Source organism: Gracilinanus agilis, chromosome 1, assembly GCF_016433145.1.
Source record: "Gracilinanus agilis isolate LMUSP501 chromosome 1, AgileGrace, whole genome shotgun sequence".
In the NCBI taxonomy this organism is placed as follows: Eukaryota; Metazoa; Chordata; class Mammalia; order Didelphimorphia; family Didelphidae; genus Gracilinanus; species Gracilinanus agilis.
The window spans coordinates 749,397,806-749,420,699 of record NC_058130.1 but is presented as its reverse complement, the minus strand read 5'-3'; the positions used below and the strand labels follow the sequence as shown (position 1 = coordinate 749,420,699).

General features: G+C 38.8%; 1 protein-coding gene across 1 annotated transcript in view; it reads left to right on the top strand.

Moving 5' to 3' along the window:
• TMEM132B (transmembrane protein 132B) overlaps window positions 1-22,894 on the top strand; it is a 421,888-nt gene that overhangs the window by 180,615 nt on the left and 218,379 nt on the right. Inside the window, exon 4 of the mRNA XM_044685397.1 lies at window positions 17,822-17,858. Coding sequence (XP_044541332.1) covers window positions 17,822-17,858 — 37 coding nt within the window. The remainder of the gene's footprint in view (window positions 1-17,821; window positions 17,859-22,894) is intronic.

Here is a 22,894-nt window from a genome sequence, read left to right as displayed (position 1 = left end):
TCTTTTAAGACTCTGATCAATGATGTCATAGGTAGGGTTGATTTCATATTACTTCTCCTTTACAGTGGATGGGAGAGGAATGGAAGGGAGGAAGAAGATTTGGAACTCAAGATTAAAAGAAAAAGAATATTTAAAAAAATGATAAATTGAGGTGGGAGAAAGCTTTGTTCAAATCTCATTTACTATAAGAGCCTTTCCCAGGTCTCTCTGAGAAATTTGAGATTATTTTTACTTTTTTCTCAAAGGTAACCTTTGAGATTACCTCCCATTCATATGTGTATACATCTTATATAATAATATAATATAAAATATAACCATAATATAATATAATTATATTTCATATAATTATATATTTATATGTTCACATACATATATAATTATATTTACAGATAAATTGTATATTTAAATATAATTATATATAGACTATAATATAATAATAACAAGTAGCATTTATATAACTCTTCAATGTCTGCAAAGCATTTTATAAGTACCCCATTTCATCTTTATAACCACTCTGGGAAGTAGGTTCTATTATTATCTCTATCTTATGGTTGAGGGAACTGAGGCAGACGGAGGTTAAATGACTTGTCCAGAGTCATACAGATAGGGAGAGTCTATTAAGTGACTTTTGGATTCTTAAGTCCAGTGCCCTATGCCCACTCCCTCTCCAGGTAAAGTAACAGAGTGTGTAATGAGCCAAGATGGGATTCCATTTCAGGTCTCTGATCTCCAATGACAGAGTTATCTGGCTACGTAACTTGTGTGTAAGTTGTTGTGGTGACTCCATTTGGTGTTTTCTTGGCAAAGGTACTGGAGTGGTTTTCCATTTCCTTATCCAGTTCCTTTTACAAAAGAAGAAACTGAAGCAAATTTGGTCAAGTGACTTGCTCAGTCATCCACCTAGTAAGTGTCTGAGGCCAGATTTGAACTTAGGTCTTCCTGACTTTAGGCCCAGCACACTATGGACTGTGCCACCTAGCTGCCCTATGTGTATGTAGTTGTTTGTATATTGTCTTTCCTATTTGAATGTGGGATCTTTGAAGGTAAGAACACTATTTTCCTTTTTCTATGCATATCCAATATGAATATGTGGTATGTGCTAAATAAATGCTTATTGATGGTGGTGAGGATGATGATGTAAGAGGCAGAACAGGGGAGATAACCTGGGAAATAGAAGATGGGAAAAGGAGGGGGCTCCATCCTACAGCAAGGGTAAAGTGAAGGAAGCAGCCCTAAAAATAAAATACTAAGAGAAAGACCTCTGGCAGCTGCTTGGTGGAAGACTTCAGAATGAATGTGGAGGGGGCAGCTGGATGACTCGGTAGATGGAGAGCCAGAAGGTCCTGGGTTCAATTCTGGCCTTAGACACTTCCCACCTGTGTGACCCTGGGCAAGTCACTTAACCTCCATTGCCTAGCCCTTACCACTCTTCTGCCTTGGAACCAATCCAAAGTATTGATTCCAACAAGGAAGGTAAGGGATTTATTTTTTTTTTTAAAAAGAGTGAATGTAGATTTACAGGTGAACATAGAAGGGATTTATGGGAAAACAGGCATGGATTCTGCAGCATAAGAATGTGTCAGTGGACCATAGAATCGGGATTCCTAAGGACAAAAAAAAACCCATGCCAAAACCAATGAGCTACGGGGCAGCTGGGTAGCTCAGTGGATTGAGAGCCAGGCCTAGAGATGGGAGGTCCTGGGTTCAAGTCTGGCCTCAGACACTTCCCTGCTGTGTGACTCTGGGCAAGTCACTTGACCCCCATTGCCTAGCCCTTACCACTCTTCTGCCTTGGAGCCAGTACACACTATTGACAGAAGATAAGAGTTTAAAAAAACCCAACAAAAAAACCTAATGGGCTGGATGGAATTCTTTGACCCAGAATCCAGACACAGTAATTCTCTCTGATATACAGTAACTGGGACTTTACTTCTTCAGGGGCCTAAAATATGAATTAATACATTATATGAAAAATAAATTCCCATAGGATGTCATTCTTCTGTCTTTGCATCACTTTTAATTCTTTGGCAACTCTCAGACATTCAACTTCAGTAAAACTCAGAGAGCAAGGGGGATTGGTCCATGGTGGGTGTGATTAGGCTGTAATACAGAGCAAATAAGGAACTATGAAGAAGTGGAGTCAAATATGTATTCACTTACTAGGCGTGACCCTGGGCAAGTCATTTAGCCCTATTTGCCTCAGTTTCTTCATCTATAAAATGAACTGGAGAAGGAAAAGGCAAACTATGTTTGCCAAGAAAATAGAAGAAACTAGGGCCATGAAGAGTCTGTAGACAATTGAACAACAATAACAACATTGTTGTTAACAACAAATACATATTCAAGGAAAGAGATGACTGAAAAGGAAGTTGGATATTGGCTTTGTGTCCAGAGTGCAGGATAACTGAGTGGCAAGTCTGAAAGCTTCTATCACTTTTGACTGCTTCTCACAAATGAATGGGAAGATATGAACAAGAGTCATGTTAGATGGACAAATATGACACATGGATATGTGAAACAAAATACACATACAAAGCACATATGGACACACAGACATATATGCATAAAGATATTGTGAGATTAAAAATTAATATCCAAATACATCAAATATTATATTCCATAAAGTTTATTAATAATAACTTGAAGTAAAGGGAAGCAAAACCTCAGGAAAGAAAGAAATTTCCCCAGACCTCACTCACAGGAGAGAAGAGTGCAGAGCTGCCAGAGAAAAGAGCCTCAGGGCAAGGTTACACACAACAAACAACATAAGCAGGAAACTTGGGGATGAAAAGGAAAGGAATTCTGGGAAATACTGAAGGAATTCTGGAGAACATAGTCCTTGGGTACAACATTCTAACTACACACTATACATGATATGTATACATACATATGTGTATATATGTATATGTATATATATACATATAGTATATTATAGACAGTACAGTGAAATGGAAAGAACCCTGATTCTGGAGTCAGAAAACCTGCATTCAAATCTTTCTTCTAATACTTAATCCCTGTATGACCTTGAGCAAAGAAGTCACTTAATCTCATTGGGTGCCAGTTTCCTCATCTGTCAAAGGAAAGGAGGGGACTGGCTAGTCCTTTGAAGGTCTTGATGAATGATTCCTATAAGCAATATGATCTGCATCACCCTAAGGCAATCCCAGTCCATTTGAACATTGGAGACCAGTGACTCATTGGGTTCCCATTAAGGATGCAGTCTTCTTGCCTTGACTTGTGAATATAGCTCACTTCCTAAACTTGGACTTGGGAATTTGGGGAAGATTTATAAGCAATAGGAAGGAGGCAACTATGTGGAGTAGATAGCTATATGACCCTGGGCTTATTGCATATGCTGGAAAAGGATCCTTGTCTCTCTTTTCAATCAAGCAAATTCTGTTAAAAGAGAAGATACTCGCTGGGAGTCCTAAGGACAAAGAAAATGCAAAAAGTTGTGTGGTAATGAGATTAAATCTACCTAGCACGTTCTCAAATCTAATCACCAAAAGTGTAAACAACTCCACTTAACTCACAAGTTGGGAGGTCTGTGACCCACCTGTGCTAGAGTGAGTGACAAATCAAAATTTACTGACTGCCTCCTGGGCAGTCCTAAGAAAAGCGTCTGTTGTTATTGGACACGTAAACTAAGAGGAAGGCACAGGAAGTGATGAAAGAAATGGCCAGGATAAATTAAGAGAACTTCCTGGGCTAGGCCTTTTGACTCTCTTCTTGTTCATGATTTAGACCTGGAGGAGCTCTGGCTGGGACCCTGAGACCTTGGTGAGATTGTTCTTAAATCTTTCCCTTAGAATTACACGTGGTGAGTGAAGAAAGCTGACTACCTTAGCCTCCAGAGGGGCCCTTGATTGGGAGAAGCCCTCGTGACTAAACCCCTTGTTAATTGACATTTAGGCTCTCCAGCTGGGCCTTTGAAGCCCTGCTGGAGTAAAGCCCAGACTTGAATACAAATCTAATTCCTTAAGTTAGATCTCTTACTCTACCTTCTCACCTCTCTACTTCCACTCTCTCCTATATTTTGTAAATAAATTACTAAAATCATTTTAGGAATTGGTATTTATTCAGTTCTTTGGCGACCAAACCTTTAAATATTAATATCCAACCAAAAAAACCCCCATTTTTTACCCCTCACAACTGAACAAAATTCTCTGACTTAGAGAACTACTGGACTTAGAGTCAGGAAGATCTGGTTTCAAATTCTGCCCCCTGATAATAGCTATGTGACTCTCTTAACCTCTGTTTGCCTTAATCTGCTGGAGATGGAAATAGCAAACCACTCTAGTATCTTTGCCAAGAAAATCCTAAGGATGGTGTGGTCTATGGGGTCAGGAAGAGTTGGACACACGTGAACAAATAACAACAACCAAAGAGACTATTTTTGTGTTATTTCCCTTTGGGCTCTCTGGCATATGTTGCCAGTCAGTTCAACAAGCATAATTTGCATTATTCAGGGTGGAATTATTGAACAGAGACCTCTGTGGCCCTGCTGCCAGCCAGGTGTTGTTGCAGAAGATACCAGAGGACACTTACAATAAATATTTTCATCATTCATTCTCCAACCTAGAGGCAGTTATCTATAAAGTTTGGATCTGTTGAGCATCTGGGGTTTTTAGCTTTGCTGCTTGTAGAGGAAACTTTTTTGCTAGATCTCAGCATAGTCCTTTGGCAGGAGATGGGATACATCCCCCTCTGTGACTTGCTGGCTGTTGTGGGCAGGACTGTAGCCTGGAATTTCTTATACCTCTTGCCCTCTCAGCCTTATTATAATGTTTCTGTTCCTTAAAACAAAAGTGGCTTGCAGGGTATAGATTGTACGATATGTCCCTGATCCTTTCATTATTCCTTTCTCCAAGCCCATAAGGTTAATTTGTACACAGAATGATTTTTTTTGTCAATGTATTGAATTGTGGGTGGCTCTGATTACAGGTTCCTGAGTACTAGCACATGAGCTGGCAACATTCACTCCAAGATATCTTTGGGTTCACCATAGAAATTGGCTCCCAAATATCCTCGGGCTACACAGAGACCTTGGTTAGATGTTCAAATTCAATTGGTGACCCACAGAACATCTTTCCATATGCTGCCATTTATGTTGCCCCAAGCCCTGCTGGATGGTGAATGGCACTGAGGGAGAACTTGCTTCTTCAAGTTCTTGGATCAAGAGGGACACCTGATCTCCCAGACCCATTCTTAGCTTCTTTCTCCATAACTGTTGCATTTCTGCAACAGAATTGACTTTTTTTCCTTCCTCTAATATGGAGTAAAGGTGGCAGATTATTATCCCAATGAGTAACAAAAGACCTGATTTTTCCTTTCATCTTAGTTTCACAGTAATAATTTGTATATTATATTTTGAATAGGGAGGTAGTACAGCAAAAGAGAGGTTGACTTCAGTCAGGAAGATCTGGGTTCAAATCCTACCTGTGATATCATCATCATATTTTCAGTAGCATTTACATAGTTCTTTGAAGTTTGCAAAGCACTTTACAAATGTTAACTCATTAGATTCTTAAAACTGGGGAGATAAGTGCTATTATTATCCTAATTTTACAGATGAGGAACCTGAGGCAATGCAAATGACTTGCCTAGGGTCATACATCTAATAAATGTCTAATACTCTGGTGTTCAAATTGTGATATATGATGGTGATGGAATACTACAGTGCAATATGGAATGATAAACTTCTTGATTTCCCTATGAGCTGGAAAGATCACCATGAACTGATGTGGAGTGAAATGAGCAGAACCAGGAGGACTGAAGCATTGTGGGATGATTATATGTAATTGACTTTGCTACTGATAGCAGTGCAATGATCCAGGACAATCCTAAAGGACTTATAAGAAGGAATGCAATCCACATCAAGAGAAAGAACTGTGGGAGTAGAATTGCAGAAGGAAAACATTTGATTTTCACTTGTTTATATGAGTGTAGGTTGTGGGGTTTTGGTTTTTAAGAGATTATTACAAAAATGAATAATATGGAAGTATATAAATGGAGATTTTGAGCCTTGGACTTCATCCCCCAGAAGTCCCTTAGTATTTCCCCAAATTCCCTTTAATCTCTCCTGCGCCTTCACATTTGCATGGTCAATGTTATGTTTTATAAATTCTGTAGCTTCTCCCTCTCTCTCTCTCTCTCTCTCTCTCTCTCTCTCTCTCTCTCTCTCTCTCTCTCTTTCTCTCTCTCTCTTCTTTACGAGGGTGGCTAAAGTTAGTTTAGCACCTTTTCACTCTAGCTTTTTATGTTAGTTTATTATTAATAAAACTTTATAAAATATAATACTTAGCTTTTGCATATTAATTTTAATCTCTATAGAAGTAGGTATTGAATGATAATACGTACATGTATAACCCAATGATCTCTGGTATTCCTGATATACAAGTTTTGCACTCTATTCACTGCACCACCTTGCTGCCTGATTCATCCTAACATGGGCAAATCATTAACCTTTTCAGTGCCCTGTACGAGCCTTGAAAACACCTTGCTTTAGATGAGTGTCTGATCAGCATCAGAAATTTCTGTCTGGGAACTTAGAGGAAGAGAGTGTTCCACCCTGGGAATTCCCAAGGAAGTCACCTGTCTGGACAAACTATTGTGCAATGCTTTCCAATTACAACCTCATCATTAAATCTCCAGGACTTGAAGGAAATGATGATGGGGTGGAGGCATGATTATGCCCAATCTATAGGCAGGAAGTTCAGAGATTATGTACTACAGTGAGGAAAACACTACATTTAAAGCTGGGGTTCTTGGGGTTTTTTTTTGTTTTGTTTTAAATTTAAGTCAGAATAGTGAAAGCTGGGGTTCTTAACCTGGAGTATAGACATCTTGGTTGATGGATAGATTTCAGGTCTGTGAACTTAAATGGTGGTGGAAACAAAATCACAACTTTATTTCAATATAATTGTTTTCCTTTGCAATCCCATGCATTTTATTTTATACATTTAAAAACATCATCCTGAAAAGGAATCCATAGACTTCACCCAATGAGTGAAGGGATTCAGGACACAAAAGAAGTTAATAACCCCCAATTTAAAGTCAGTAGACCTGAATTAGAAGACTTCTTTACAACTTAGTACCTGTGTGACCTTAAGCAAGTTATTTAATTTATTTGGTCTCAGTTTCTTAATCTTTAAAATTGAGGGTTTTATACTCAGTGATAATCCCCTCTAGCTTTAAATTTCTGATTAAGTAATCTGCTTATTACTCCATTCCTCAGTTTCTTCATTTGTAAAATGAAGGACTTGAATGTGGTAATCTTAAAAGTCCCTTCTAGCTCTGACTGTGATGTGATTATGCCACAAAGGGCAGTTAGGGGATACAAAGGATAGAGTGCCAGGTCTGGAGTCAGGAAAACACATTTTCTTGAGTTTAGATCTGGTCTCAGCCACTTACTAGCTATGTGACCCTGGCCAAGTCACTTTACCCTGTTTACCTCAGTTTCCTCACATGTAAAATGAACTGGAGAAGGAAATAGTAAATCTCTTCAGTATCTTTGCCACGTAAACCCCAAAATGGAGGTCACAAGGAGTTGGACACAACTGAAAAATGACTTACCAGCAATGACAACTAAGGTCTCAAAGGGAGTTACGGCCCATCTGATTTCTTGATTCTCAACCAAGGAATTTTCTGTGATGGCTTAAGAATTTGACCTATATATTGCAGAAAGCCTGGGGATATTAAATACTATCATTTTGTCTTTTAAAAAATTATTTAGGGACCTGCTGGGTGGCTCAGTGAATTGAGAACCAGGCCAGAGATGGGAGGTGTTGGGTTCAAATTTAATCACAGACACTTCCTAGCTGTGTGACTGTGGGCAAGTCACTTAACCCCCATTGCCTAATCCTTACCATTCTTTTGCCTTGGAAGAAGTAAATAGTATTGATTTTAAGACAGAAGGGTAAGAGTTTAAAAAATTATTTAATTTCAATTTTTTTCCAGATCACACGTGAATACAATAAAATTTTAATATTCATCTTATGACATTTTGAATCCATGTTCATTATTTTGTCTTTCTTTCTATCCTCAGCACTTAGTACAGTGTCTGGCACATGCTGACTACTTAAGAAATGCTCCTTGACTGCCCAAGTTCCAAGATGCATCATAAATAGTAGGGGCTTGAAGGCATGCAAGCTTCTTAGAATGAATGGACTGTGATGAATCTATGCCCTTGGTAGATAAGAACATAGACTTGGGTTAGAATCAAGAGTCAATCAAAGACAGATGCTTGAGGGCTTTGCCCAAGTAGAGACCTTTGTCACTCTAATTGCTCTGTCTCCCATCAGGGGAACAGACTAGCAAGCCAGAAGGACATTCTGATTCATGGGTGAGGACCCAGCAATCATGAGACTGCAGAATCACAAGAGATCAGAGCTGAAAGTCACCTCAGTGGCCATCAACTCTGCCCCATACCAGAAACATTTTCCCCTCCGTCTAAATTGACAAGTATTTATCCAGCCTCTCATGGAAGACCTCTAGTGAGTGGGAATGCACTACCTCCTGAGGCAACACAGCTTTTTTTATTTGCCATTCATTCATCTGTTCATTCATTTATTATTTGTCTATTTATTTTGCTAAGGTAAAAAAAATAAAATAGCATTCTAACTCTTATTGAAAGGCAGATGTAGGAAGGAGGATTTGCTCTTTTCTGCCCATAGACGAGGTACTTTAGGGGAACTGCTGAATAGGTAAGATTTGGTGAGGAGTCTAAGCTTCGGAATCAAAGGAGCTGGGCTTAGATCTTAGCTTTGTCACTTTTACCTGAGTTAGCCTGAACACTTTTCTCAGCCTGTTTCCTCATCTATGAAATGAAGAAGCCGGATGCAATAATCTCTCGGGTCTCTTCCAGCTCAAAATCTGTGATCCTTTGACAGGAGGAGCATGTTGACACTAAAGCAGGGATTATTAAGGCATAATTCCCCATTAAAATACATTGCATAAGAGACTGAAAAAATTATACTTATTTATCATCTAACTTGAGTGGTAGAACCTTACAGTGGAAATAAGAGGTGACTGGGGTCATGTGACCCAGGTTCTAACTTTAGTTCTCTATATAACCAGATGCATGGTCTTAGAAAAGCTACTTCTTCTAATCCGAGCCTGTTTCCCCAACTGCAAAATGAAGACTTCGAACTAGATACCCTCTAAGACACCTTAGAGCTCTAAATTTATGACCCTATGGCTTTTTAAAAAAATCATCTTTCACAGTTTTGGAACTCCCATCCTGAGACTGACATGGTCTGATTGGATGAGTAAGTGGATAGTACAAATTCATTTTATGTGTAGCCAAACTTAAACTTGAACTACATGTCCATGCATCCATCTGTCCATCCATCCATGCATCCACTCATGCATCTGTAAAAATTAAAATGAATATGTAATAACTTCAAATATTATATTTTATAAGATTTATGTATAATCGCTAGAAGTAAAGGAATAAAAGGTAACAAAACAAAACCATGTGCCAAGCTAATCTACCTGTTCAAAAATCCCATGTTCACAGCTGCCCTCATTCCAAGAGAAGAGGGCTAGCTCTGGAAATTCACCAAATTTATCCCCTGTCTACATCAGTACGTAATGACAGGAAGTCAATGGGCTCCTGGGTAATGTAGTTTTAAAGTCACAAAATTTCCAATTACAAACATCCATCCATCTATCCATCCATCCATCCGTCCATCCATCCATCCATCCAACCAACCAACCAATCAACCAATCTGGTTATTGACATCTTCCTATTGCCTTGTGTATACTTATCGATACCTCCTTCCCTCATCCCCTCCCAGCTTTCCACCTCTTACTCAGATGACAGTAATCAAATCAACACTATTTTCACTTCTGAAAAGGTTATGTCCATTCAGTACTCTATGGCTCCCTCATTATCCTTCTTACTCTTTGTATCTCCCTTCCTTAACCAGTACTCTTCGAAACGTGTTGTCTCTTCCTATTATTCAGTAATCAATAAAGCACTTACTCTGTGCCAGGCATGATTTCAAGTTTTATTAAGCACCTATTATGTGCCAGACACTATGCTAAATGATATGAAAAAGAAAGACATCCTCTGATCCCAAGGAACCTCCAGTCTAACAGGGGAAGACAATTTACAAAAGGAAGTGGAAAGGCACAGGGTTTCGAAGGTACTGGATGCAGAGACATGGGGAAGAATATATTATATTCTAGAATATTTTAGAATTTAATATAGTATATTTGACATACTATATATATCATATCCTATCATCATACTATATCATAATTTATATTAGAATATATGGTTCTTCAGTGCAGAAAGTATCTTGCTTTAAAAAAAATCACAAGTTCTTAATAAATGCTTTTTCATTCACTTATTCAAGTCTCAGAGAAGGATTTTAATCTAATTCATAGTTAGGAAATTGTTGACTATCTGGTCTTTGGATTTTTTTTTCTCCATGTATGAATTTTTCCAAGTTTGGCTTCTTTTCTCTTTTTCCTCTCCCTCATTCTATCTATAACCCCTTTTCTGGTTGTTGAGCTTTCCTTTTGTAGATTTCTTTCTTCTCCATTGGGCATAGCAGGAGGTGTCAATAGCTCCTGGTCACCATTTTCATTCAGACCTTGAAACTGAAGAGCTTCACTGTGAACAAGCAACACCAGTCACTCAAGCCATATTATCTCTCTAAAGATTGGAATTTAAATCACCATGCTCACGGGATTCCTAGGCAACTAGGAGGTTTGCTATGGTACAAAGTCAAGATCTTGAGGGCCAGCTGCTCTAAACATTTTCCCCCTGAAATATTTCTAAAAGTCCTTGGACAAAAGCAACACTGATAATTCATAAGTACCTCATGGGTGTGTGATTTCATTGGCAGCAGCACTCATTCTAGTGATGAGAAATGGAATTTCTCTAGGAAAAGTGGGCGATCAATTGTCTGGGAAGTTGAAAGCAAGATTCTTTTGTTGTGAGGCATGTAGGTGGTTCAATGCATAGAAAGCCAGTCTGAGAGATGGGAGATCCTGGGTTCAAATCTGGCCTCAGACACTTCCTAAGCTGTATGACCCTGGGCAAGTCATTTGATCTCAATTGCTTAGTCTTTTCCACTCTTCTGCCTGGGAACCAATACTTATAAATTGGACAGAATTCCAGGACAGAAAGTTAGGGTTTTTAAGAAAATCTATTTGCATCTTTTCTTTTTCCATTATTTAGATTTCCCTCTATATTTCTTTCTCCCCTCTCAGAGAACTATCTTGCAAAGAAAATAAAAAAAAGAAAATAGAAGAGGAAGAAAAACAAACTCAATAATATATTGAAAAAATATGATGGGAAGGGAAAGGAATAAAGCATTTATTAAATACCTACTATGTGCCAGGAACTGTACTTCACAAATATTATATAATTTTATTCCCACAACAGGTCTAGGAGGTGGTACTATTATTATCTCCACTTTGCAATTGAGAAAACTGATACAGACAGAAGTTTAATGACTTGCCCTGGGTCACACAACTAGTCTTCATCTGAGGTTGGATTTTAACTCAGGTCTTCCTGACTCTAGACCCAGTGTTCTACCCAGTACATCATTTACCAGTTATATGCAATGTTTTACTCCTGTGGTCCTCATGGTTTTTCCCTCTCTTCCTCTGTGAAGGAAGTAGGGAGACATCTAATCACCTACCTTATTTGAAGTCATGAAGATCTTATGTTTTAATGGGATGGGGAGAGTGGGAAGATAACATTTAAATAGATGAATGCATAAGAACATGCAGAATAGATGAAAGAAGGCAAGCTTACAGGGTAAGACACTAGAAGCTGGAGGGATGAGGGCAGGGAATGGGATTGAGAGAGACCTCTTGCAGGAGGAACTTGAGATGAATCTTGAAGAAAACCAGTGATACTGAGAGATGGAGGTGAGGGATTGGGGAGATTAGTTTCCTCGAATGAACTAGGTTGGCCCTCTTGCAGCTGATAGTCTTTTGCCTTTCACCTTGGGAGAAAGCTTATGTTTCAGTGGCAAAATCTTGGAGAGATGAATATCATACAGTTTTGTGAGAGGATCTTGGCAGCTAATCCATAAACATTTATTAAATGTTTACTCTGTTCCAGGGACTATGCTAAGTTCTGGAGATACAAAGAAAGGCAAACACATGGTCCATGATCTCAAGATACAGTCAAAATGGGGGAGCCATCATGGAAACAACTATAGACAAACAAGATAATGATGTGATAAACTGGAGATAATTGAGAGAAAAGGCACATGCTTTAAGGGGGAATTGAGAAAGCTTCTTAAAGTAGATAGAATTTAGCTGAAACTTAAAGGAAGCCAGGGAATCCAGAAGGTAGAGATGAGGAGGGAGAGGGTGCTCAGCAATGGGGAGAGCCAATAGGAATGACTGAAGTTGTGAGTTGACTGTCTTTTGGGAAGGCAACAAGAAGGGCAGTGTTACTAGCTATAGGTGGGATAGAGACTTAGGTGTAAGAAGACTGTAAAGCTTGGAAGGGCTTTGAAACCAAAGAGATTTTATATTTGATTTTGAAGAGAAGAGAGAGGCACTGGAGTTTATCATATAATGAGGTAACATAGTTCACTGTCAGTAGAAGGGAGGATGGAGTGGTGTGGGGAAAGGCTGGAAGCAAGAAGACCAACAAGGAGACTATAGTTCTGGCATGAAGTGATGAGGGCAAATAAGGAGGGAAATTATCTATTTGTCTGTCTATTCTTCCATTTATCTATCTATCTATCTATCTATCTATCTATCTATCTATCCATATATCCATCTATCCACACATAAGTTATTGGAGAAATAAATGGCAAAGCACTCTAGTATCTTTGCTAAGAAAACCCCAATGGGCTCATGAAGAGTTGGATACAACTGAAAAACACAACTAAACACATACATGAATTACATATTAACATAAATATCAAATAACTATTAAATCATAATTATTATTAATATATAATATACATATTATATTTTATATATAAATATATATTTCTCCATTGAAATAGCCTTCATGTTCGTTTCCCTACTTTGAGTCTCACCTCTCCCCACACCAGTCCATCCTTCACTCAGTTGGCAGTGATTTCATACACACACATACACACACACGTGTATATACACTTATACATATAGATACATACACACATATCCCCATCTACCTGTACACACCAAATTCTCACTATATGTGTGTATAGCATATATGTGCACTAATATAATGAGAATTTATTTTTCATATACTATATTCTCATATCAGAGCCCTAGATATTAGAGAAGAATTTCTGTGTATCACAGACACCATCCACTACAGGTTTTTACATTTCCTTTGTCCTTAGAATCCCCAGGAATGTGTTTCTTTCACTAAGTCTAGATGACAGGAAGTTTTACAGTGAATATTTTCTGGCAATCATCACCAATCATCAACTGTTGGTGTGGGTAAGGGCTGAGAATTCGGTGGACCACCTCCTAATTAGCTACATACCAATTAGAGATGTCTTTGGATGTTCAAGGGAGGAGCTGAATGATGAGCTCCCAAAAGTGCATATAGGTATCTGCGCCAGGAATTTTAGGGGTCTTTGAAGAATTCAGGAGAATCTTTTGAACATATTTAGGATGTCTTGACTTATCAATTAAATTATTTTGAAATTTAAAAATACTGCCTCAAGAATTTCAGTCATTGCTCTCTCTCCCTCTCTCCCTCTCTCTCTCTCTTTCTCTCTCTCATCTTTCTATCTGTCTATGTCTGTCTGTCTGTCTGTCTGTCCATCCGTCCTTCCATCTATCTATCTATCTATCTATCTATCTATCTATCTATCTATCTATCTATCTATCTATCTTTGTGTCTGTCTGCCTATCTACCAATGATCTCAGCAGCTTTCTGGATTTACACACACGTGTGCTAACTATAGATAGACTAAATGGTACGGTAATAGGAGCCTAATTCCCAGAAGACCATTATCTCAAAAGCAGTTTTCTGATGCAGCAATCTTTTAGCAAGTATTGAGAGCCTGTAGGCCTGAAATGTGAGGAATGTGTATGTGTGCTTGTGTATATATCTTAGCTTCACCACAAGGACTTAATCTATAAGCCTCAAAATCTTGTTTCCTTCCTGAAAATGTAAGCTGCTGGCTGAATGATGGCTAACTAATGCTGTGAGTCACTGAGACCCACAGATGGTCACATCCTTGCTAGTTAGGCCCCTCTGGAAGGAGAGATTGAATAATAGCATTTCCCATAGCTTTTGGCAAAAAAAAGCCCCTGAGAGAGACAACCAAGAAAAATGGTCTTTAAAGAACCTGTTTCTGTAACTCAAGCAATGAGAAAATTGTTGAGCAAAAACTGTGTTTACTTGTTTCTGGATGTAGCCAAGGAAGAGGGGTTTTTTTTGTGGCTGGTGAGGGCCCCAGGGAGGGAATGACTTTGAAACTAAACAGGACAGAGAGATCCAGTTTTTTAATTAGATTTGGTTACTTCTAAAAAATATTATTTTTCATTATTAACAAACACCAACAAAAAGGAATCCTTCTAATCATTCAGTTAATAAGCATTTATAAAGTGTTTCTATATGCCACACTGGGTTACCAATAAAGGCAAAAAAAACCACTGTCTCTTGTCTCAGGGAGCTCACATTGTAACAGGAGAGATAATTTGCCAATAATTGCCATATCCAAATAAGAGCGAAAAAGGAGGATTGAAAATGAAACAAAGCATCTTCATTATGCATAATTTGCTTTTTAAAAAGCAATATAATAATTTCAAAAGATTAGCTTAAATGCTGTCTTGCAGGTTCTTTGATTTCTGTCAGGGTCACATATAATAGAAAGAGCACAGTACTAGGCTTCAAGTTTATAACACAGTGTTGATACAGACTACTTTGAACTTTGGCATGTGGCTTATTTCAAGTGAGCCTCAGTTTCCATATCTACAAATGGGGTTCATAAAAATGCTTTACCCAGGGGCACCTAGACTTCCTGGGTTCATATCTGACTTCAGAGACTTTCTATCTGTGTGACCCTGGTCAAGTTGCATATCTCCAACTTTCCAGCTCTTTCTGCTCTACTGCCTTGGGACCAATAATCAGTATTGATTCTAAGACAGAAGGGAAGGGTTTTAAAAAATGTATTACCTGACTTAAGAGTGTTTTTGTGATTTAGTTATTACTTTCATGTGAATTAATGGATGTGATGAGTCTGTAACTAATGAAAATGTGTACAGGAGAAGGAGTGAGAGGGATGCAGGGAGATGATCAGAAAAGGATGTGGTCTGGGCAAGGACAGAGAGTAAAAGATGAACCATGGTGAGTTTGAGTGCACCACTGATAGCCTGGTGTAGGGGAGCTGTCTGTCTCTATGTGGTGCTGAAGTTTCTTGTGATTGTTCTTCTTGAGACTGAGCTCATTGGGATCTTTTGGTTGTAGCATTGATGCTAACACAATCTGGTTTGATTGGATCGACTGAGGATAGAGGAAGCAGTGAGAAGAGATAGGAGTATAGCTCTGAGGTTAAGTTGTGGGAACTAGAAGAAAGGTGCAGCTAGGTGGTGTGGTGGATAGAGATTTAGATTCAGGAATTCCTGAGTTCAAATGTGGCCTCAGACACTTACTGTGTCACCCTGGGCAAATCATTTAATCCTGTTTGCCTCAGTTTCCCTGTATGTCAAATGAACTGAAGAAGGAAATGGCAAACCACTATAGTACCTTTGCCAAGAAAACCCCAAATGGGGGTCACAAAGAATAGGACATGACTGAAAGGACTGAACAACAATGACAATGTGTGGCTAGTAGATTCTGGATGCTGACCATCAGATCCTAGATTGAAAGCTGGAAGGGGCCTTAGAGGCCCTCTAGTCCAACCCTCTCATTTAATAGATGAGGGAACACTGGAACCTCAGGTTAAATTCTTGCCCAAGTTTTCACACAGGTCATAAATAGCAGGTTAGAATATGAAATTTATTTCCAAATTTAGCACATTTGGCACAATATTGGGCTGCCTCTCAATCTGTTTTGGCCTGTATACACTGTGGCCTTTTCTTCCTTTGCTTACATTGTGATTTTGCCTTTCAATCTCAGGAAGTCCTGAGCCAGGCCACCATGGCATAAGCAAGCATTTCAGCAAACCCTGGAAGAACGGCCAGAGTCCTGTTTTCTTGTTTGCCCAGGAGAAGTGTCCAAGAGACTTTCCCAAATTTCCTTTAAGCCTCAAATCATCTTTGTCCCCAAGCTGTGAGTCACTGAGATATTTTCCCATTCCTGTGTTGGCAGACAGAAAGTTATTAAGTCATTGCAACTCCTGATTGTGCCTCTTGCAACTTCTGAAGACAAGATTCTGCCTTGGGGCAAAGGAGTGGAGGGTGGTGGGGGTGGTGAGGAGAAAAGGATTACTGTCCAGAGTTAATATGAGAGAGACAGAGAGAGATAGAGAGAGATAGAGAGAGGGAGAGGGAGAGGGAGAGAGAGAGAATTATGAAAGAACACTTGAACCATGTTTATATATATGTTTTATGTACATTGTTATTGTTCAGACATTTCAGCCATGTCCAACTCTTTGTGGCCCCATTTGAGATTTTCTTGGCAAAGTTACTGGAGTGGTTTGCCATTTCCTCCTCCAGATCATTTTAGAAGATGAGAAAACTGAGACAAGTAGAATTTCCCAGGGTTACGGAGCTAATAAATGTCTGAGGCAGGATTAAAACACAGGTCTTCCTGACTCCAGGCTCAAGCACTCTAACTACTGCACATCTCTCTCTCTCTATATATATATCTATTTAATATATTGTCATATATTATGTATGCTATTAGATGTAATATATAATATGCACATTATCTATATCTATCTTACTGTCTGTCTANGATGTAATATATAATATGCACATTATCTATATCTATCTTACTGTCTGTCTATCCATCATCTATCTATCTATCTATCTATCTATCTATCTATCTATCTATCTATCTATCCATCTTTCTCCATTTATGTCTGTGACTGTTTCTACATCCATCACTGTGTCTTCTGACCCTTCTGTGGAACCTTGACCATAGGAAAAGGATTGAATCTCCTATAGTTTATTTCTCATAACTGCTAGTGCTGCTTGATACTATTATGATTTCCCTAAATAAACTGTTTCTCTTCTCTACAATTCAAGGTCTAAGTGATTTGTTAATGGTTTGATCCATATGGGGAAGGGTTTCAGGCACTGGTGTCTGTGAGTGAAGAGTGAACGAAAGAATATGAACAAACAGTTTTCAGATAAAGAAATCAAAACAAAGATCTATTGTCATCTGGAAAAATGTTCTAGATCACTATTGATTAGAGAAATGAAAAATACAATAATTCTGAGGTACCACCTCAAATCTATTAGATTGGCTAACATGACAGAAAAGGAAAATGACAAATATTGGAGGGGATGTGGGAAAATTGGGGCACTAATGCACTGTTGGTGGAGTTGTGAACTGATCTAACCAATCAAGAGAGCAATTTGAAACTAGACCCAAAGGACTATAAATCTGTGCATACCTTCTGACTTAGAAATAGCACTATGAGGTCTGTATCTCAAAGAGAGAAAAAACAAAAAGGAGAAGGACCTATTTTTGCAAAAAAGATTTATAGGAGTTTTTTTGTGGTGCTAGAGTTGGAAATTGAGAGGATGATCATCAATTGAGAAATGGCTGAATAAATTGTGGCAGCTGATGGTGATGGAATAATATAATGCTATAAGAAATGACAAGCAGGATGCTTTCAGGAAAACTTGAAAAGACTTACATGAACTGATTCCGAGTGAAGTGAGAAGAACCAGGAGAATATTGAACAGTTACAGCTATACTGTATGAGGATTAGCTGTGAAGGACTTAGCTATTCTCAGTAACACAATGATCCAAGGCAGTTCCAAAGGACTTGTGATGAAAAATTCTGTTTCCAGAGAAAGAACTGATGGAGTCTGAATGCAGTTCAAAGCATTTTTTCTTGTTTTTTAAAAGTATTATTGTTGTTTGGTCTGTGTTTTCTTTCACACAATGACTAATATGGAAATATGTTTTCCATAATTGCACATGTATTACCTATCTCAGATTGCTTGCCATCCCAAAACAGGAATGAGGAGGGATGGAAGGAGAGAATTTGGAATTCAAAATTTTGAAAAGCAAATGTTAAAAATTGTTTTTGTATGTAATTAGGAAGAATAAAACATAATTTTTAAAAAGAAGAAATGAAGAAAGTAGTACCAAGGAGATTACACTGCTTACGGCCCTGGCATTAGACCACTGCATCTGCCAACTCAAGAGATCTTGAGGAAGATCCAAATGTTTGACTTATGGGAGAAAATCACCCAGAAACAGAGAGTTTGTAGAGGTTTGTCTTGATGGGGGGGGAGTATTCTTTATTGTTATTACAGTCATCCAAATGGAATTCCCACACTTACAAAATCACATAACCTTGGGATATTCCCCAAAAGACACACATGCCACAGTTAAAACAAAGTCCCTGGCCTCCGGATAGATGGCAAGCTCTAAAGTCAGAGGAAATGACATATGATAGGACCTCATTTTATGCAAACTCAGAACACATGAATTCAGGTATATGAGATTGGCAATTAAAAAAAGGCAGAGAATACATAAAATTAAATAAGAATTAATTCACCGCTAAGTCCACACCATTTCCCCAAGCTGTGTAAAGTCTCACAGCAGTTTACCCCATCACACTCATTTTCTCTTTGAGAAGCATTAGTGTGAGTCATTATATTGTTTTGTGCCAAAACATAAGCTCTCACATCAGTCTTTGTCCAGAGTTCTCATTTTTAACAAGTCGTGTCCGTGTTTTAGAGCAGCGCTTCTCTTTGTTTCATTAATGCTATTTAGTTATTAACAATGGCCCCAAAGTACAAGAGTAATGATGCTGGAAGCTCTGACGAGCCTAAGAAAAGCCATAAAATGCCTAGGTATGTTCTTATACTTATTAAATAATGGAGTTCACCATTATGTGTAATTTTCAACTTATGCAGAGGGTCTTGGAACATAAAACATAAAATGCTGTCTTATTGTACTTTATTGCATCACCCACAGTGCCTAGCCTAAGGTCTTATACAGAGTATAGAACTAGGAACTTGTTTAATTTATTATTATCATATTTTTATCATCAGGTTTCTCTCTTCATGTCATCGCCCTTACCTGCAATGTTTTCCCTTTCATCTAGCTCTCTCCTCTCCTTCCCAATTTAATTACCACCTTCCCCAGTCCTGTTCTACCTGCATAGATCTCATGCCCCATTGAATTCTTATATTCCTTTATGGATTGTATAGTTTCCCCCCTAATTAGATGCTGTCTTATTTCCAGCTGATTCACAGAATCATATTGTCATAGAATGTGGTACACTGCAAAGAACAGTAGCTTTGGAGTGAGGAGACCCACATGCACACATTCACCTTTGGGCTTCCTCAAGATCTCTTGACATCTTGTATTTCTCGGTCCTGTTCCAGAGCCTTGGGGAGTGCCATATCTCCAGGACTGCCGTCCTGCTTCACGTTTTTTTAACCCTTACCTTCTGCCCTAGTATTGATTCTAAGACAGAGTGGCAGGGGCTAGGCAATTGAGGTTAAGTGATGTGCTCAAGGTCACACAGCTAGGAGGTGTCCAAGCCCAGAGTTGAACCCAGGACCTCCTGACTCCAGGCGTGGCATTCTATTCATCGTGCTACCTAGCTCTCCCCCTCATTCACTTTTGGCATAGCCCCTCGTGCCTGAACCTTTTCCTTACTTAGAAGCAATCATTAACAAAGGACTTTGAATTTGATTTGTAGAAAAGAGAAACCGTTTAATTAGGGAAAACATATCAATCTCAAGAAGTAAGCTGCAGAAACATGTCATCACAACCATTGTATGCCAGTTCTGACATTAGCTGTGTGGCCATGAGTAAGTTCCCTAATCTCTCTGAGGTTCAGTTTCTGCTCCTATCAAATTATGGGCAACAATCATAGAATATCAGAGTTGGCAGAATTGGCACTAAAAAATCAGTGACTATTTAGTCCAGATTTTCTGAGAGTGAGTGAGAGTTCTCTGTAATGTTCAGGCTTCACTTAAAAAGATTTCTAGTGAGAAGAAACTTGCTGTGTCTCCCTGTATTACATAATAAACTAGCAAAGCTGACCCCCCCACCCCCCGGATTTTAAAAGTTTGGTCCCTGTGGATAAAAACAGAGATAATTTTCTGTTAACAAAAAAAATATTAGTGAGACTTCATTTTCTGACCTCTTGGTTATCCCAGGTTTTACTATATAATGTGAATGACAGAATGACTTTTATTATTCAGTTATGTCAGACCCTTTGTGACCTCATTTGAGGTTTTCTTGGCAAGATATTGGAGTGGTTTGCCATTTCCTTCCCCAGCTCATCTGACAGATAAGAAAACTGGGGCTCATAGGGTTAAGTAACTAGTCGAGGTTCATAATAAGGCAGCTAGTAAGTATATAAAGCCAGATTTGAACTCAAAAATATGAGTTTTCTACACTCCGTGCCCAGCACTCTATCCCTGTGCCACCTACCTGCCCAGTCACATATAGTAGATACTTAATAATCGTTTTCTCCCCCTTTTCTCTCCCCTTCCCCAAACCTACGTTTTGAGGAAGGATCTAGACCAGCTAACCCTCCGTCTCTGGACTTTGCCACCATGCTCCATGGATATCCAATGCTCCCTGTCCCCTGACTTTTCAGCTCCCTTTAACAGTAAAATCTTTGAAGAAAAGGCTGCCTTTCTTTTGGCCAGTATTTGTATATCCCTAGTGCTTAGCATAGTGCCTGACACATAGTAAGAGTTTAATAAATGTTTGTTGACTATTGACTAATTTCTCATTACTCCCAATTCTTGTCATTCTCTATAGGGAACATTCCATCTCCAACCTCTGTCATTTGCATAGACTGTTTCCCATATTAGAAACACTCTTCCCTCTTCACCTTCCCCTCTTAGAATTCCTAGCTTCCTTCAAAGCTTAATTCAAATGCCACCTCCTTCGAGAAGCATTCCCTGATTCCCCAGTTTCGAAAACTTTCCAGACCCCACTCTGCAAAATACTTTCTATTTGCTTTGTTTGTGTCACATGTTTGCTTGACCCTGTAATGTATTGTCCATCCCTACTCTCCTCCCTGTATCCCAGTAGAATGTAAGCCTTTTGCCTTTGTGTCCTTTAGCATACAGTAGGCATTTAATAAATGTTTAATTGAACTAAACTAAGAAGGTTGGTATCGAGACCAGTTTCTGCTATTTCTCACTTGCCTGGATAAAGTCCCACAAGGTATGTCCTGGATTATATTAAGTTTGTTTCACCTAGTTGTTGTACCTTCTCCATTGTAGAAAAGAGCTTTTATTATTTGAAAGGAAAAAAAAAAGCAAAAATCTCTCTAGGGAGTAGAAGGTACAACGGGCTGGAAATAAGCATCTCTGCTTCAAGAGAGTCAATCTCTGGTCCTTTGTAAATATGATTTTATTTGCCCAAGCTAGGCAGCCTTGGGGCTTTCAGAATAACTGATGTAATCCGTGCTGTGTACAGTTAAGTATGATTACAGTATATGAGCACTGATGACTATATTCTGTAAACCTATTACAGCAATGGTCATAACAGGGCTTATATGATATGACATTTCCTGGGGTGAATGCAAAAAAGTATATATATATAGAAACATCAAAGAATTTCTCCCAGAGAGCATAAGTGGAGCCCACCAAATGGAAAACCTGTGCTCAAGGGGGGCTTTCAAGTAATTGATGTGTAACGTCCAGGTCTGGAAAGACTTTTTGAGTCTTTCATTTCTCCAAGGGGGAATGAATATTCCTTTCCCCTATTCCCCCCCCCCCCACGCTCTCACCAATTAAACGAGGTAGAGAAGGAAATTGGTAGCAGGTCCTCAGTGGGTGGGACAAACATGATTGAATTCCAAGGGTTTCCCTGGCAGGCATGTGACAGGACAAATTTTTAAAGGCTCTATCAACACTATTAATATTTATGATGCTCTTCAAAATCAGGCCCTGGAGTGTGTGGGGCCCATCCATCAAAGATTAGTTCAGAAGCATGGTGTTCCATTGTTGTAGTTTGTTGGGTGATGAACTGGCAGAAATGACAATAGCTGGAGATTAGGGGGAAGGATTTCATGCTCCAGTTTTTACACCTTCTTAAAGGTGGGGATGTTGTGCTCAGAGACAATAGCTTTCTTTAAAAAAAAATAAGGCACTTTGATGGCTGATAGGTACAACGGAGTTCTTTTTTTAATCATAGCTTAGGTTCATGAATATGCAGACGTCTGGGAGAGCAGAGAGATAGACTGAAAGTCCTCAGGAACTGTTAGAGGAGCACAGCTTTCCAATTGGTGTTGAAAGGACCACCATTCTTCTTGTCATTCTGCTTTCTCACTAACTGTGGAGTTATCCATAATTCCCTCCCCCACCCTCACCCCCAAGCCTCCCCCGTATCATCAGCTCTCTCCTGGATAGTTCTACCACCTGGATGTCCCATAGGCAACTTCAACTCAACATGTGCAAAATGTAGCTCATTTGTTTTCCTACCCTAAGTTCTTCCATTTTCCAAATGATCCCTGTCCTTAAGGAGCTTACATTTGCCTGGGAGAAAACACACACACACACACACACACACACACACACACACACACACACACTCACATGTGTTTACACATAGAAACACACACATGTATAAACACAACATAATGTTAGTGTGTATATATGTATAGGCATACACACATAAAATATGGATATATATACACATATATACATGTAATTACACAAATATATACTTATGTATATACATATATAAGCATACACTATGCATAATACATAGCTACACACTCATCTATATAACCCAGCCTTTTAAAAAATAGTATCTGGGTTAAAACTATATATATATATATATACATATACATATATATAT